At 46.7% G+C, this 18551-nt stretch overlaps 1 protein-coding gene across 2 annotated transcripts in view; it reads right to left on the bottom strand.

Moving 5' to 3' along the window:
* Nucleotides 1–18551, bottom strand: part of ATF2 (activating transcription factor 2) — a 412263-nt gene that overhangs the window by 100940 nt on the left and 292772 nt on the right. For both annotated transcript variants that reach the window (XM_078681532.1, XM_078681531.1), the window contains one exon: nt 10878–11084. In XM_078681532.1, the coding sequence (XP_078537658.1) occupies nt 10878–11084 (207 nt within the window). The remainder of the gene's footprint in view (nt 1–10877; nt 11085–18551) is intronic.

The following is an 18551-nucleotide window of genomic DNA, read 5'->3' as shown; positions in this document are numbered from 1 at the left end:
ACATGGTTGTTTAATCAGTAAGAGGATGGTTCGATGATAGACTCCAGTTGCTCTACAGCGCCGAGACACCTTCGGGTATTTGTCGCGCTATAAAAGTTGCGTAAATAAATAATAAATAAAGCAAAGTCTCCTGTGTTGTGAAATCAAGCCTTCATGCCAGGGGGTCTGCTGCCTGAAAGAAATGTACATATGCACAACTGTTTAATCTGGAAATGTAAAGCGTGTTTGGAATTTGGGTTTAGGTGATGGAATCACTTGAAGCTTCCTGATGAGACAGATTTATTCTTTTTGAGGGGTGTGAGTTACCAGCTGAGCTGTGAAGTGTGTGCTTTTAAAGGACAGTTCTAAAAAGCTGCACTATGTACAGACTGGGTATTAGTTAAATCTATATTTTGAAAGCTCCCTCACCCCTCCCCTCTTTGAGCACAGCATCACCGTTTCCATATTTTGTTCAATGCACTTCGACCACTGCTCTGCCACAATATTGCACTCCATCAAATTGTATAGGTGATGTTAAGAATCAGTCGTAGGTCTTTCTTCAAAAGGGCAACTAAAGAGGTACAGAAATGTATAAAAACCCAAAATCGCCAAGTAGTGAATCGAAGGTGCAGCGAAGGAACTATTTAGCTAAGAACTGATTTACATTACTGCCAATGTCCAAATCATAAACGGATTGATCCATAGACCAAAGAAGTGCATCTTTGTTAAAGAAAGTATCCAGCTTCCATCTCAATCTCACAAAAGGCACTGAGGTAGCAGAGCTGGTTGAAGCATTGGCAGTTCAGAACAGAAGATGGGCATTGGGGAAGCAAGAGCTAGTTTAAGTTACTTTTGGCTTCCTTGAGAAATCTGTTGCAGTAAGACACTAAAATTGAGTGGCTTCAGATCAAGCAGAAACGTTTATAAACCACAGTCACTGATAAAAAAATTCAGATCCAGAGTGTGCAATATACACAGTACCACAAGTAAGGACCAACAACTACCCCTGTGTCTTCTGTCTATTAATTACAGTGGCAAAAAGTAGCCTATAATGACATTAGAAGATCTTTAAAAACCATCAGCTATATGTACACACTAGGTAGATTTTTATTTTCATCAACAGGAACACATGCCAGAGTTTGAATTAACTACAGACGAACACGTTACTTACCTTCGGTAACGATATATCTGTAAGAGACATAGATTAGTTATAGATTCCTTACCTTGTGAATTACCCCCCAGGAGTCAGACTGGATCCGGAGAATTGTTCGTCAGCAGTACCCCTGCGCATCGAAAGGTTGCGTCGATCGGCTCCGCGTTCGTCGTTGGAGTCGTGGTAGATGGGATGAAGTCGCGGCAGCTACTTAGACGCTGCCCTTGCGCACTGACGTCAGTTATTTTACACGACATTCCACGCCAGAAGCCCAGAGCTATGCAGGACACTGACAACTGGTGCACAAAACTAGGGCCCTGAAAGTAAGTCCTTAAACCTAGAAGTCAGTTCGCAGAACAGGGAGGATGGCTGGGGAGGTAAGGAATCTATTACTAATCTATGTCTCTTACAGATATATCGTTACCAAAGGTAAGTAACTTGTTCACCTGAAAGAGACAATTAGTTATAGATTCCCTACCTCGTGAATGGATACCCCAGCAATTCCAACCCCGGAGGTGGGTCTGCGAACTAAGTTCACACCAGAAAGTCCTGGAGAACAGAACAACCAAAGAAGCCTTCTCTCCAGACTTGGCTGCCCAGGAAGTAGTGCTTTGTGAATGTGTGCAGAGATGCCCATGTAGCTGCCTAACAGATGTCATTGAGGGGGACTCCCCGTCCCAAAGTAGTGGTAGCTGCCGTCTCCCTGGTGGAATGAGTGCGCATTCCCACTGGAGGCTCCTTCTTTACCAGAGAGTAGCAAGCTTTGATGCACAAATCAACCCATCTGGAGACGGTTCGATTGTGCACGGCCAGGAATTCTTTGGGCGCCCACGTAGCCAAGAAAGAACTGGTCATCCACCTGGAACTGCTTGGTGCGATCCAAATAAAAGGAAAGCGCACGTTTTGGATCCAAACGGAGGAGCCTCTCTTCCTCCGTAGAAGGATGCAGAGGCGGAAAGAATGTGGGCAAAGTGATGGTCTAACCAATGTGGAAAGAAGTAACCACCTTGGGAAGAAAGGAAGGTCTGGTTCTTAGGACGACCTTGTCTGGATGAACAGCCAAAAAGTGAGCAAAGGAGATGGCAACCGGAAAGGCAGTCTTTAAAGTAAGAAGTCTGAAAGGACAGTTATGAAGCGGCTCAAAGGGAGCCCCCATAAAATAAGTAAGAACCAAGGTAAAGTCCAACTGAGGCATTACGAAGGGAACAGGTGGAAAAAGATGAGTAATCCCCCTAAGGAAGCGATCTACAACAGGGGACTTGAAAAGAGAGAAGCCTGATCAGGAAGCCTAAGAAAAGCTGAAATGGCTGAGAAGTAGCCCTTTAGAGTGCCGAGAGCAGAGCCCTGCTGGGACAAAGACAGGAGGAACAAGAGAACATCAGAAAGAGGGGCAGAAAGGGAATCCACAGCCTTTGCTGTGCATCAAGCAAAAAAGGTGTTCCATTTGCAGGCGGACACTCTCTTAGTGGAGGGACGCCTGGCTGCCAAGATAACATAACAGACTTCGGGAGGAAGGTTGAAGGCTGTCAACTGTCGCCGTTCAATCTCCACGCAAGGAGGTGGAAACTGGACTGGTTCGGGAGGAGGACCGTCCCCCTCTGCGGTGACAGAAGATCCTCCTGAAGAGGCAGACGGAGTGCAGGATTAATGGCCATAAGTAACAGCTCGTGATACCAGACTCTTCGTGCCCAATCCAGAGCCACAAGGATGACTTGGGCCTGGTCGCGCTTGATCTTCTTCAGCACTCTGGGCAGAAGTGGTATAGGCGGAAAGGCGTATAGAAGACCGCAATTCCACTTGCGACAAAAGGCGTCACCTAGCGAGTGCCGCCTTGGAAATTCCAAGGCGCAGAATTGATTACATTGCGCGTTCTCTTTGGTGGCAAATAGATCTAACCAAGGCTCTCCCCACTGCTGAAAGAGACCTTGCGCTACCTCCGAGTGAAGACCCTATTCCTGATCCATCATGCACCTGAGATTTTCCACCCTGGTGTTCAGAGAACCCGCCAGGTGTTGAACCACCAGGGTAATGCCCTGATGTTCCAGCCATGTACAGAGATGGAGAGCCTCTTGACATAGGTTCCACGACCCCACCCGCCTTGTTTTTTGCAATACCACATGGCAGTGGGGTTGTCCGTGAACACCTGCACTACTCTTCCCCGGGCAGAGGGAAGGAATGCCTTCAGGGCAAGACAGATCGCCCGGAGCTCCAGAACGTTGATGCGGAGCCTGGACTCCGCCAGAGACCAGAGGCCTCTGATCTCCGCCCCTCCCATGTGGCCACCCCACCCCAGAAGTGATGCATCCGTCACCACTGTGTCCTCCGGATGGGGGAGGGAGAGGGATCTGCCGTTGACCCAATCCTGGTTCGTTAGTCACTACTGCAATTGTTGAACAGTGCTCTCCGAGAACGCAATCGGACAAATTCCCCTGACGCTATGCCCACTGTAACTTCAGGTCCCACTGCAGAGCCCGCATATGCCACCTGGCATGATCTACCAGTAGGATGCAAGAGGCCATGAGCCCCAGCGGCCTCAGGGTCATTCTGACCAAAATCCGGGATAGAGGCTGAAAGATCGGAATCATAGCCCGAATATCCCGGAATCGCTGCTTGAGAGAGTAAACCCGAAACTGCGTTGTGTCCAGAACCGCTCTGAGGAAGAGGAGCTTCTCAGAGGGAGAAAGGTGTGACTCTGGCACGTTTATAGAGAACCCCAGCAAGTGCAGGAGGTCCTCCGTAGTCTGGAGGTGGGAGGCGACTGCCTGGGGCAAGCCCGCCTTCAACAGCCAGTGGTCGAGATAGGGGAAGACTGGAACCCCTGATCTGCACAGATGAGCGGTGACCACCGCCATCACCTTCGTGGACACCAGAGGGGGCTGGTAAGGCCAAAGGGGAGGACGGTAAACTGAAAGTGCTCGTGGCCCTCCGTGAACCGCAGGTAATGCCGGTAGGCCGACAGGACGGGGATGTGAAAATAATCATCCTGCAAATCCAACGCTACCATCCAGCCTCCAGGGTCGAGGGCAGACAGAACCTGAGCTAGCGTCAACATTTTGACCTTCTCCTTCTGGAGGAAATGGGTGACGTACCTGAGATCCAAGATAGGACGCAGGCCTTTGTCCTTCTTGGGCACCAGAAAATAGTTGGAATAGCAACCACGACCTACTTCTGGGGCAGGAACTCGCTCGATGGCTCCCTTTTTGAAGAGAGACGCAACTTCCTGTTGGAGAAGGGCCAGATGATCCTCCGGCATTCGATGGTACTGAGGTGACATGGCTGGGTGGGGGGTAGTCTTGAAGGGGAGAGAGTTGCCCCTTCGGACTATCGGCAAAACCCACCTGTACAACGTGATGGTGTGCCAGTGGAGAAGACGATGGCGAATCCTGCCACACACTGGCAATTGGTGGCCCTGAAACGTCAGACTAGGAGGATTTCGAGGCTGTTGCAGAGGGGACAGTGGTGGCCTAGCCTGGCCCGTTCGCTGGCCCCCAGACCCACGGCGGTGGGCCCCACGTCTGCCGCCACGCAGAGGCTGAACAGCTTATGCCGGCCTGTGGCTCTAGGAGGAACGTGGGCGGGCACCCCTTCTGTAGGCACGAAAGGGGCGAAAAGCAGACTGCGCAGGGTGGGTGGAGAGGCCCAAGGACTTGGCCGTAGTCCGAGAGCCCTTGAAGTATTCTAATGCGCTGTCTGCTTTGTCGCCGAACAGGCTAGAGCCATCAAAGGGCATGTCCATGAGGGTAGCTTGGACATCCCCAGAAAAACCAGTCGACCTCAGCCAGGCGTAGCGTCGAAGGGCTACCAACGTTGAAATTGTCCTGCCTAGCGAGTCGGCGGTGTCCAGTCCACATCGTATGGTAAACGAGGCTGCGTCTCTCCCCTCTCTGACCGCACAGGAGAGCATTCCCGAGCCTCCTACGGGCACCGTGGTAGCACCTGCGTTACCATATCCCACACAGAGTGGGTGTAACTGCCCAACAGACATGTGTTGTTTACCGACCGCAGTCCCAAGCTGGAAGAAGAAAAACTTTTCTTCCCAAGTTGGTCCAGCTTTTTGGATTGCCGATGAGGTGGTGTGGTAGAGAATGCGCCTTTGGACATTGAAGCTTTCAGGGGTGGGGTGTTGAGAGAGGAAAGAGGGATCGCCCGGGGCCAGGCGGTGGTGTTGGGCAATCATCCTATCTACAGGAGCACCAGTGTTGGGCCTCGACCAGGTGCCCAAAAGGATGTCAGTTAGAACGTCATTACACGTCAGCAGGGGCTCTGAAGAGCTCGCTGCCGGCTGAAGCACCTCTGTCAGGAGGTTAGTCCTGACTGCCATCATATGTAGCTCGAGGTTGAGAGCCTCGGCCGCCCTACGCAACACCACTGCGTGAGAAGCTCCCATCTCCGTAGCCACGGTAATAGGAGACAACAGTCCAAGATCTGGGGAGGTGTTCAGACCACTGGCTTCCCCCAACTCCTCTCTCCAGTCCAGGATCACGCACCAACTGGTTAGTTAAAGGGTCTCCAGAATCCTCCCAGTCCTCCTCACCCTCCTCTGGTTGCCAATCTGCCTGAAAGGAACACCAGGGTAGACCAGGGGCACAAAAGTACCCGTTGGCGCTGGATCCGGCGTGGGTCGACAACGGTCTGGCTCCGTGTCCACGTTGGGGTAGAGGCCAGGGTCGACGCTGGCTGAGGACACAACCGGCGTCGGCTGTGGACGTGGTGCCGGTGGAATCGGCGCCAGGGGGAGGTGGTACGAGGTCGACCGGCACTGATCCTGATCCAGGCCTAGATACAAGGGGACCCTGTGGTACCACGGCTGAAGCTTCCAGCGTCGAAGGCCCAGGGCCCCCAGCCGAATCTGTGGGACCCGAAAGCACGCCAGCCGAGTCGGGCTGCCCAAAGATGGCATGCATCGCTTCATAAAAGCTTCGAGGCTGGACAGGGGTCGCTCCGGGTCCCGGAAAGGGAGGGAACCTCAGAGTTGATCCTTCAGGATTTGCTCGCGGAGCTGCGGGAGGGGCACCACCCGCATCCCTTGTCGCGTCGGCCGACGGACGGGGAGAAGTCGAAGAACAACAATGCTTCTTCTTGTGATTCAACTTACTAGAGGAGTGCGAAGACTTCGAGGATGAATGGTGGTGGTGGTGGCTCCGCAACCGGTTCCTCGACTTCCAGCGCGACCGGACTGCCGGGCCTCAAGAAGCTTTCGGGGCTGCTCCCGCAAAGACTTCGGATTCATGGTCCGGCAGTTGGAACACGACTTGGGATCGTGGTCGTGTTCGAGGTACCACAGTCACACGTGGTGCGGATCCGCCACCGACATCAATTTTCGGCAGGAAGCGCAAACCTTGAAACCGGGCATCCCTGACGTGCACCAAGAGTCGATAGACTCAAAAAACTGTGTCGACAAAAGTCGCAAAAAGTCAGTCAAAAAGTGACTGGAGGTACTTCTCTCTCCTGGTCTGCACTGGCTGGCGCGGAAAAAGAAAGAACTGACGAATGAGTGCGAGGGTGGCGTCTAGGTAGCTGCCGCAACATCATCCTGGCGACCACGTCGAACGCGGAGCCGTTCGATGCCACCTTTCGACTCGCAGGGGTACTGCTGACGAAATCTCCGGATCCAGTCTGACACCAGGGGTAATTCACAAGGTAAGGAATCTATAACTAATTGTCTCTTTCAGAGACACTAGCTTGTGGCAAGGTGTGACAGACACCAGTTGAAAAGTTACTAGACGTTGCTAGCCTGTATCTGGACAATTAATATTCAATGCACTCTGCATTGCATCAATGTAGTCAGGCAAAGAAGCCAAAAAAACAGTGGTAACCATGATTTAAGCATCAAGCATTCAGTACCTTAGAATATAGGCTACAAATAATCTGGTGTAATTCAAAATTGGAATGGTTCCACAAGGTTCAACGAGTAGTAGGTGAATGACCCCCAACTCTGTACAGCAATTTATTTATTGAACTAGTGGAATATAGCACTGCTACTTTTTTAATCCATTAATAGTCCTGTAAACCAGGCAGTCCTGTCAAAGTGGGTGCGAGAGGTAATGAGAGAGGTCAATGAGATATGAAAGAGTGCAATACACATTCTTTCTATGCTACTTCGGTAACGATATATCTGTAAGAAACAGTAGTTAGTGTTAGATTCCTTACCTTAAAATATCCCCAGGCGTCAGGCTGGATCCAGAAAGTTTTCGTCAACAGTACCCTTGCGCGTCGGTAGGCGTCGTCTGCGGCTACGCATTCGTCGTCGTCATTATCGCTGGAATGACGTCGTCGGTACTTCGACGCCGCCCTCGCACGCTGACGTCAGTTCTGTACATAGCTTTCCGCGCCAGGAAGGCACAGCCATGATAGAAACCGACACTGGTGCCATAAAACTAGGGCCCAGAAAGGGATGTCCTTAACCCTAGATATCGGTTCGCAGAACGGGGAAGATGGGTGGGGCAGTAAGGAATCTAACACTAACTACTGTTTCTTACAGATATATCGTTACCGAAGGTAAGTAACTTGTGCATCTGAACGAAACAGGTTAGTGTTAGATTTCTTTCCTTAGAATAGATACCCCAGCAATACCAACCACTGTGGTGGGTATGCGAACCAAGATCACACCAGAAAGTCCTGACGAACTGAATGGTCGAAAAAGCCATTTCTCCGGACTTGATAGTCCAGGCAGTAGTGCTTAGCAAACGTGTGCAGCGAGGCCCACTTAGCTGCCTGACAGATGTCCTGCATATGGACTCCCTGACCCAGGGCAGTAGTAGCCGCCGTGGTTAGAGTGGAATGGGCGCGTAGCCCCACAGGAGGCTCCTTTTTCGCCAAGGAGTAGCAAATCTTGATGCACAAAACGACCCACCGAGAGATGGTCCGCTTGTGCACCGCCCGTCCCTTCTTAGCACCCATGTAACCAACTAACAGCCGGTCGTCTACCCGGAACTGGTGTGTCCGGTCTAGATAAAAGGAGAGCGCACGTTTTGGGTCCAGACCGTGGAGCCTCTCGTCCTCTTTCGAGGGATGCGGAGGCGGAAAGAAGGTGGGCAAGGTGATGGACTACCCGATATGAAAGGCTGTAAACACCTTGTGCAGGAAAGAAGGACGAGTCCTCAGAACAACCTTGCACGGATGGACAGAGAGAAAAGGTGCCCATCAGAATGTCCGTGAGGGCCTCATTGAACGGCAGTAGAGGCTCCGAGGAGCTTACTGGCGGCTGAAGCACCTCAGTGAGGAGGTTAGTCCTCACGGCCGCAGCATGGAGTTCAAGAGCCAAGGCCCTGGCTGCCCTGTGCAACACCACACCATACGTAGCCCCCCTCCTCCGTAGCCACGGAGGGAGGAGAGATGAATCCAGTGTCGGGCGATGTGTCCAAACCACTGGCCTTTCCTAGCTCATCTGCCCAGTCCTGGCTCAACTGGCACTGCTGTGCCAGAGGGTCCTCAGACCCCTCCCAGTCCTCCCTTCATCCGTATCCTGGTAAACAGGCTGGAATGACGGAGCTGGGTCGTAGTTGAAGCCTCAACCATCGACGCCGGATACGGCGCCAAGCGGCGCCGTTCCAACGCTGAACCCGGACCGGGGCTGAAACTGGGGCTGACGTCGTCCGAGGACGGCGGGGGAGCGACACCATTGGGGTCGGCGCCAGCGGAGGAGTCGTAAGGTAAAATGGCGTCGACCGGGATCCAGGCACGGATCCCACGGGGGACGGCGGCGTAGCGACCGGAGTCGACGACGGTGCCGGAGCACCCGACGGAGCTGGGGCACCCGACGGAGCTAGGGCTGGAGCCACCGGCCCGCCAAGGCCCCAAGTCAGGTCTGCGGGGCCCGAAGGCGCGCCGGCAGGCCTTAACAGAGGGAAGTGAGTCCTCATGGCAATGAGGAAATCACAAATGTCCTCCAGCGTCGCTCGCAGGCCAGAGACCGGAGGGTATGGACCTGGAGGCTGCGCCTGAGGCTCCGACAAAGTGGCGCAGGCTGTGTTGCCCGAACCCTCAGCCGCGTCGCGCGAGCGGACTCTGAAGAGAGATGTTGCCTCTTCGACTTCTTCTTGGAGTGCCTCGATTTACCGGAAAACTTGGAGCCCGACGAGTGCTGGCAATGACTCTACGAGCGACGACTGCGGCTCCGCGACCGGTCCCTCGACTTCCTCCTCGACCGGGACCTCGAGCAGACTGCCAGATCTCGAGTTGCTTGCGGCACCGCTCCCGCCTAGCTTTCGAGGTCAAGGCCCGGCAGTCTGGGCACGACTTGTTGTCGTGGCCGGCCCCGAGGCAGTAGAGACACTGATGGTGGGGGTCAGTCACCGACATCAGGCGGTGACAGGTGTCGCACGGCTTGAAGCCAGGCATCCCTACGGCACTAGGAGTCGAAGTCAACTTGAAAAAAGAGATCCAAAATAGACCAAAAAATTAGTAAAAAAATGACTAAGAGTAGTACTGCTCTTCCCGCATCTGCGCTAGCTGGCGCGAAAAAAAAAAGAACTGACGTCAGCGCGCAAGGGCGGCGTCCAAGTACTCCGACAACGTCATTCCGGCGATCACGACGCAGACGACGGATGCGGAGCCGCAGACGTCGCCTACCGACGCGCAAATGTATTGCTGACGAAAAACGTTCCGGATCCAGCCTGACGCCTGGGGATATTCTAAGGTAAGGAATCTAACACTAAGCTGTTTCTTTCAGATATTCTGTTTAGTAAAATATATATATATATATATATATATATATATATATATATATATTATTTTAAATCCCTGAATCTATCAGATTAGGTATTATTCCCATTTCTCTTTTTAGCTAAAGTGCAGGAGAAAGAAACAGCACAATACATCTTTAGACTAATGACTCAGTACACACATTCATTCACCATCCTAATTCTCTTGGTCCTCTCTTTTACTGATGTAGAACTGGACTATATGCTTAGAGACAAAACACAAACTTCTGTGCCACACGGAGAATGCTGGTTCATCAACACCTTACAATTTATTGAGCTGGAATTGGTCTGGTGGTGGATGTTGACTCAACATAGTCTATAGAAAACAAACCTTTATTACATACCCATAAATTTTTAACTGACTCCACAACTTAAGTCTTTTCTTAAATCCCATCTTAAAGCTACAGTCATTAAAGGTCACTATGGTAAATGGCCTTCAGAAGACTGGGTCAAGTACAACTTACACCAAGATCTCAGCATTGGCTACCTGTTCCGCCCAAGCAATATCAGATTTCCAGCACACTGCATAGATTAACAACCGCTTTATTGCAAAGGTAACATTTGCCAACCATATCTTTCAAGAGGTTGGTACGATCTTGTGTCCAGGCTGTGAAAGTCTGTTCACAGGAATATTTAGTCTATTCACATTCAACCTGTAATTTTGCACAAACATTGAAACCTGGCTGTATCACAAGTTGGCTCAGATTCAGGATTGCAATAATAATACATAATCCAAACTAGAGGTTTGGATTATGTGCGAGATAGGGAAGTCTTTCTTAGACCTTGTCAAGAAAAAACTATAACCTCTCTGAAGGCTCTGTATAGAAGAAACTCCTCCTCCCAAATTGTCTGAAAAAACGCCACAAAGACATTTTGCTTGTATATCAAACTGCATGTGATCTAGAATCAGTGGTTTAAAGCTTTTTTAGTGGGTGTTGACCAAGTAATAATAAATTGCTAATTAACAGGAGTGACTGCAACTAAATTATGCTCATAATCCAAACAAATCACCATTTTAACTTAGTGCGTATAATAAACCTCACCTGTAATTGCCCATTGAATGAGCTCAGGTCTTCTGCCTTCTTTTCTAATGACTGCACCCAGACTTTTCTTTTTTGCCTGCACCTTGAAGCAGCAGCACGGTTTCGTTCTAAAAATTTCCTCCGTTTCTCATCAGGGTCATCACTTGCTGCTCTTCTTCTACGCCCTCCTGTACTTTGAGTATGTGGTGTTGGTTGTGCAGGTGAAGCCTTCAAGAAACAATGTAAAGCAGGGAGAAGTTTAAAACAACATTATATCAACATCAATTTAAATGCAAACATAGGGCATATTTAAGAGTCACAATGGTATTTGACATTTTAAGTAATATTACAACAGATAAAAGACCTATATGCTCCGACCAAGTAACTTTCAGCAAACTCATCAGAAAGAAGAAAATCATATTTGCTTCAGAAAGATTATTCGAGCTGAATTCAAAGCTAGAGCTCTGGAGATAAACAACATACACCGTGCATTTGACATGGATTCCGTTTTGAGTCAAACTTATTGCAGTACCAAAGATTTTGCGGCCAGAATATTTAGGATCCAATTGAGTTATTCCAGTTTCTAATAGTTTAAATTTAGCATTAAGGGAATGATCCTCCTTTCAATATAACTGAGATAGAAACCATTGTTAACTATATGCCTCTGGTGCTCGATTACCCAGGTACTACAGCAAGTACCTCAGATCAAAGGAACGATGCAAACAGAATAGCACCCATAAACCTGCCTAATTATCCTCGCCGGCCCCACCCCCCCAAACAAATTACTTAAGTAATTCAAGAGATACGTAACATAAGAACTGCTACTCTTAGAGGATGCAAGTCTTAAGTTTGTTCTCAGGACGGATCAACAATGTTTAGTTTCAAGTTAATTTGTCAATAAAACGCTGTATGTAATTATAATTTACGAAATTTAAAGCTAGAGCACCTTCACATTACATCCTGGGCCTCACTAGACAATCTCTCCATTGCCACAATTTAGCTTTGCCAGCCAAACTTCCAGCTTAGTCATAAAGGCCTACAGGAACACCTTCCCAGCAAACATTCTTTTTAGTTGATCCAGATGGAAAGGCAATCACAAATACTATGAAGATATGGCTTCCCTGTTTACACAGACATTTTCCTTTGTTTGAATAGCCTATTACTGGGCACAAATTGTGCAATCAATTTCTCAGGCACCTGCTGAGCTCAGAGAAAGCACTTACCAGAAACAGAGGACCACTTGTGTCAGATTCCAACACATCCAACTTCCACTTCTTAATAGTTTGGGCAGCTACACATGATGGTATTCAGTTAAGAATCTTACTGGGTTTCAGCTGGCTTGCTGTAGCTCAGTGGGATTCCAGGCCTTCAAAGTAGGAAGGAAAACTTTGCCCTTGGCAGGAGGTGACTGACTGTATGTGAGAAACAGTCCTGGAACACCCCCTACAGTTAGGGCGGGGCTTAGGGTTGGCACTTGCAGTGACAAGGAAGATTTAAATCGGGCAGTTGCCTATCAAGAGAGGGACCACTGGCCAGGACACCTGAATAATGGGGCCTTTTAAGATTGTACGTCAGGTGAGGTGCATTAAAGAAATCCTGTGTTCAAGTGAAGAAAGTTGTGTCCTCCTCTCCATGAGAGAAGGCGAAAAACAAAAAACATGCTAGAATTTGATTTTGTCATGACTACAATTAAGAAAGCAGTGACAGCGGGAGGGGTAGGTTTCAGCACAGAGAAAAGACGCATGATCCAATGCGACATGTGCCAACAGATGTGCAAGAACAAAGTAATCAAACACTAGCTGAGACTTGGCATCTGAGAATAGAACAGCTAGAAACAGGAAAAATCTAGCAAGATGCATCAGTATTAATTTTTTTAATTCTATGAGACTTCATCTAGGACCACCATCTGGTTGGACCAAAAGTCTAAAGGGACATGTAAGAAAGGAGGATGTGGTGGGGATGTTGGAGAACCTGAGACAGAAGCTTGACTTCAATGCCCCAATAAATGGGAAGAAAGCCAATGGTGGGCACTTTCCCCAGTTGATACATGTGCTGGAAAGAATTTCGGTCCGTTGAATCATGCATATGTTGTATAAAATGGAATTTTGAGCTTCCATTCATTCTTAAGACTAGATGCTGTCCACGCTAGTAGACAGGATGATGTTCAACGCTGGAGACATTGCTCACCTTTATGCAGTAGACAAGACAGTGCAAGGTGCTCTGAAAAAGTGTTACATGGGAATCAATTTGTCCATGATAGTGGCTTATAAACAGACCTGAATTGCGTAAACACAGTTTTAGGACTTTGAAGTCTTATTTTGTAGCCATGCATGAGGGTGAAGACAGCTCCGATTTGCTGGATACTATGAAAGCAAAAGCCATGTTTAATGTGTTTTACTGGACTCTTTGGGCCTAGATGCAGGTTCATCTGTGTCATTAATGAAGATGTCATTCCTTGCAATGAAGCTATCTAAATGTTAACTAGATTAGTTGGTGACAAGACATTCAAGGTTTGGAAGCACGCTTTAACGGTTCAAGGGAGAAATATTTTTAAGCAACAACCAGATTGGAAAAATAAAAACATTCTAAGCAGTCAAGTGATCCAAGTTCATTTATCAGGAGACATTTCCAGCAACACAAGTTATCATATGCATCTTTGGCATAGCACCCTCTATCCTGACTATGGTGGTGCAGTGTAATTGCCAGTGAGAGGTTGTATCAAAGGCTTTGCACAGACATGGGATCTGCATTTAAAGGGCATAGGGGCTGGGGATATTGTAAACAGACTACATCATGAAGCATGATTCCACTTCTAAACTTGGAGAATTGGTATATTCTTATAACTATGAGAGAGGTAAAGTTTGGTTTTAGAAGGGATTCAGTCACAACTGACGAAGGAGGCAATGCTACCTGTTTGCCCAGTAAAGACAGGTCAAGGCGTGAATTCAATCCTATTTCTGGCAGACATTTTGTCTTGAGTCTATCATTCAAGGTTGAACTACAGAAGGCCAAGTCCATAGATTTACTTCAAGATGCCTCCAGAAGAAAATTTCACTCATTCAACCAGGGAAGCTTTTAGCGACAGTGTACATGAGTATTCCAATTTGGCATTTACACCATAGGTTTATGAGGTTTTATTCTGGGGTGCCATTTCCAGTTCTGTATATTGCCATCTAGTATGAGGTCTGCACCAAGGGTGTTTACACAGATCATGGTAGTCTCACTGGGGGACACACCATCACAAAGTATTCATGCTACACAACTACTTAAGACAACTGGGTGGTCCAGTGTCCATCCTGGAAAAAAAGAAAGGAGCAAGACAACAGTAGAAATTATTCAGTTACATGGTATCCTCCTAAACAGGGAAATGTAATACCTGATGCCCTGCCTAGATTTAGAAATTCACTGAGCCCAAATTTAAATAGAAGAAGGAGGTTATTTCGCTGGGCATGCAAGATTCAGAATCACCGACTGAGAAAGCAGAGGGATGGTCGGACGATTGGTCGCACATGAAAGCGGATGTAGACCTTCTTCTGTTTAATTCCCCAGGCAAGCTCAAAACCTGCGATCATTATGGTGACCGGCATCTCAGAAGTTCAAGACAATGAAGGGGTTAGGAAGATACCACTGTTGGATAACTATGCTCAGCAGGAGAATTCTGGTCTTCTATTCTTAAATTCAAGGTTTGTGGTATGCTCCCCTGCCCCAGTCCCCGAATCCCAATATTGCTCTTAAATTATAGGAGAGTGGAAACTCTGGAAATAGTTATCAGACGAGCACACACCAGAAGACAGTGTCTAATGGAGGTGACCTACTGCTCTGCAGAAAAAAAGCGTATTCATCTCTGATGTGTTTAGTTCCCATGAGACTAAATTCAGTCACTCACTGTCCCAGAGGCCAGATGAGCACATTTCAGAAGACAGTAAAGCTAACTGAGGTTGATTACGTGGGCTACTGCTTGACAGTGGTACGTTCTCTAGGACATCCTAGAATCCCAGGCTTCCGTTTTCTGACACCCTGGCACTAAGGACTCAGTTAATTGTGCCAATAGAATCAGAAGCCCTATTGGAATGCAACCAACACACCACTCAGTGAGCAATATTTGCGTAATAAGTGTTTCTGTTAACGATCAGTCCCATAAGATAGGTCAGGGACAATTACTGGACACCCGAACCCTCTTTTGTAAGGTAATAACACACTTAAAAAACACTAGGAAACAGAATATGCATTTAGAATGTTTATTTTAAAATTCAAACCTAGTGCAAATTATATGAATTGTAACCACACAGAAATCAGAAATACAGTGAAGCAGTATATAAGTAATGAAAACAACAGGAAACATTCTAACATGGTTAATGCATTTCATAGTCCTAACACCCTCTTCGTGCTATTTCTAGATTCTGTGCTAGTTGTAACAGATTTGTAAATAAACCGCTGCCCTATTCTGAGTTTCAAAGGTGGTGAGCCTTAGCATACTTGTTTTTACAACAATAATTTCTTATTTTTCTGTCTGGGTATCAAGCCTGCTATCTTAGTCAAAAGTTATGGATAAATGCACAACCTGTAAGTTGCCTGTGAAGGACAACCAACAGACAGAAACCTTGGATTGGACTTGGTGCTGAAGCTGTGTCTTAACTGTCTTGTATCCCTGGCCTGAAGCTCCCCTCTAACCTCTAGCCTGATACTTAAGGTTTTTTATAAGCTTTGGACAGCAAACTTGTTGAACATTGCTAGAATGAACATTAAACAAAACTTAGGCAGAAAGTTTGTTTAAAATTGTTAAGATTAAATATTAAACAAAATTTAGTCAGGGGGCTTGTTGAATATCATTGGAATAAACATTAAACAAACGTGTGTCTGCAGACACCGCTCAATTGTTTAGCAATATTCCTTTTGAAAGATAACAAGAACTGAGGCCAACAGTCACTAACTTAGAACTTCTGTGTGTTAGTAACATCTAATAATTATATGCTCAAGCAAAAATGTTTAACTATCATAAATGTATTTGCCTAAGCTTGATTATTACCATTGTATGATATACTTAGAACATGTAAAAACGTGATATGAAAGGGTGTTCAAGGTAATGACATTTATTCACTTATTTAAAAACACACATTTTATACTGAAGTGAAAGATCTCTGTACTAGGGAAAACGTGATATTTACAACAGCATCCAATTCCTGCCCGGCCAACTTCCCACCATCTGGCCCGCATAAATCTAAACAGTGATCACCCAAGTTTAGAAACTGTATTCAAGAAGACAAAATGGCTCACATAGAGCATGTAACCTACTGCTTTACAGTAGGGGAGTGTGAAACTCACATAATTTGCTAAAGCGCAATTGCTACAAAATTAAGCATAATTGTGCGAAATGCATCTCACACAATTTTGAGTTGATTTGAGGTCGGTTGCATTAAAAAACACTAGCACCTTCATTCATATTTGTAGTTTTGTGCTAAACAATTACCTGAATAGTACTCTTGGGTAAAGAAAAATCTACCTAAATATTAGTTTAACATTCACGTTAAAGGAACGGCCACTCACATTCAAAACACTGTCTCGCGTGTTCGGAGTTAAAGTTTTGCACTCAAAAATTACCTGAATTGTCCACTCAGGTAAAAAATCTACCTGAAATGATGCTCAAGTTCCTAAATTACCCAAACAGTACATCTCGCTGTAAAATATCTCTGTGAACTTACGCAATGTGGTGTAATCTTGGTAATTTTGCATAAATCTATTCAGTGAAAGTACCAAAAGTACACCAATTAGGCCAACATTTACATTTTGACCAGCCAGTTTCTGCCAGTCGTTTCCACCTAAATCTAGTCAATCACAGTCCTCAAGGCTAAAAAGGCAAATCCCGGAGTACACTGCAGCTAACTGAGGTTATGTTATTGGACCTATACTCTGTAGTGCACCAGCCAATCCCCAACCTGATTTCCTGCAACCCAGTTCCACATACATTTCACCAATGGCCGATCCACACCCCACAAGAGTAAGGAGGGAGATCAGATGAACTAGAGCATCCCAGCACACTAACCAATCCCGCCCGACTTCCTTTGAACCAAATGGACTACTCACTACTTATATTGACACCTTGAGTGACCCACCACCAACTTCTCACCAGCCAAGGGCTGCCACAGACTAGAAAGGTACCTGCCCATTGGAGCTGGACTTGGCAGACAATATTGACATTCCCTTCCATATAAAAAATAATAGCAAAAGACCAAAAACATAACCTAAACTCTCAAAAATATGGAAAATAACCTTAAATGAAATACAAACCCAACAACTATCAGATCATCTCAAAATCACACCACCTCTCCTAATCAGCAAAGCACTGTTAACCCCAGGTAAGTAACAAAAACATTTTGAGCAGCCTTGCCTGTTTAAAACTAAGATTAATTATAGAAAAACCCCACACGCCATGGTACTCCAAGTATGTCAATACAAGCAAAAGAAATATCAGGAACTTAGAAAAGATCTGAAAGAGAGGAAAGTCAGATTAAGCTCTAATGGCCATCAAAGAACAAAGGAAAATCCATAAACAGCTCACAAAAGCAGAAAAAAACGAATACTTTATGACAATTATAAAGGAAGCTACCAACCATGCCCAACCTCTTTCAACCTACTTCTAACAAAGACTACCATCATGAAATCCCTTCATAAAGATGCCTTCATGTCCCTCCTCAACATCATCTAAGCCTCTCTCAATGAATGAACCTCCAGTGAAAACTTCAAAACAGAAAAGACCCTCCACCAGCTAAAGAAACTCATCCGGGACCCTGAAGATATCTCTCCATACCCCACTTCAGCCAACTTGCTTTGATTGGAGAAACATAGAGAAAGCAGCCCCATTCAACTGCAAAACAAGATGAGCCAGACTAACATGCAAATCTACCAACTTGGCTTCACACCACACCCCAAAATAAAGGCAATGACCCTTCATGTAATCGGCAATGCATTCATGATCAATGACCAGAACAAAAGAGGCCTCATGATCCCTCTTAGCCTCTCTAAAAACACTGACCCACCAGATAGAGGAAACATGCGAGGGGTTTGCAGCGCCCGTCCTTCATTGCTTCACCTAATATCTTAGCACTCACATTTAATTTATCTAGATAAGACCATGATGTCAGAAACACTCCAACCTGTGGAGTAATACTAACGCTCCAAATAGTTCCACATCATCCAGAAAATAGGTATGGATCACAGTGAACCCTTCTCACCGAAAGCAACATCAATATCCACTAATATGAAGATAGGAAATTGCTTCGGATGAAAGTCTCCACAAGGCATGACTTTCAACGACTAAAGTCCTTCCTAAGCCTTATCCAGAAATGTATGTTGAATGCCAATCTTAAAGTCAACACAAGAGAACAGTTCTATTATTTCCTAACTGCAACAAAAGAAACACTTAATCAAGCATGGCTCTAAAAAATTAGCCTGGATAGTAACTCTCCCCAAATGACATCTAATACAAAATTTCTTGAATTAGTCCTCAACACATACCTTTCTATCAAAGAACACACTGACAGGGAAGCTAAGATAACATGCAATCATCTCTTGCTTCTGAAGTTAGTGAAACCCTTCATCCTCGAAGCCGTCTTCAGAACGATGGTCCCGCACTGGGTCTTTTTGACCTGGATGGAGGTAATGCCATGCTGTAAAGCTTCACAGACACCGCGCTTCATA

The sequence above is a fragment of the Lissotriton helveticus genome, chromosome 3_1 (genome assembly GCF_964261635.1).
Source record: "Lissotriton helveticus chromosome 3_1, aLisHel1.1, whole genome shotgun sequence".
NCBI lineage: Eukaryota > Metazoa > Chordata > Amphibia > Caudata > Salamandridae > Lissotriton > Lissotriton helveticus.
The sequence above is the reverse complement of the archived record's forward strand: the minus strand, read 5'-3'. Positions and strand labels throughout refer to the sequence as shown.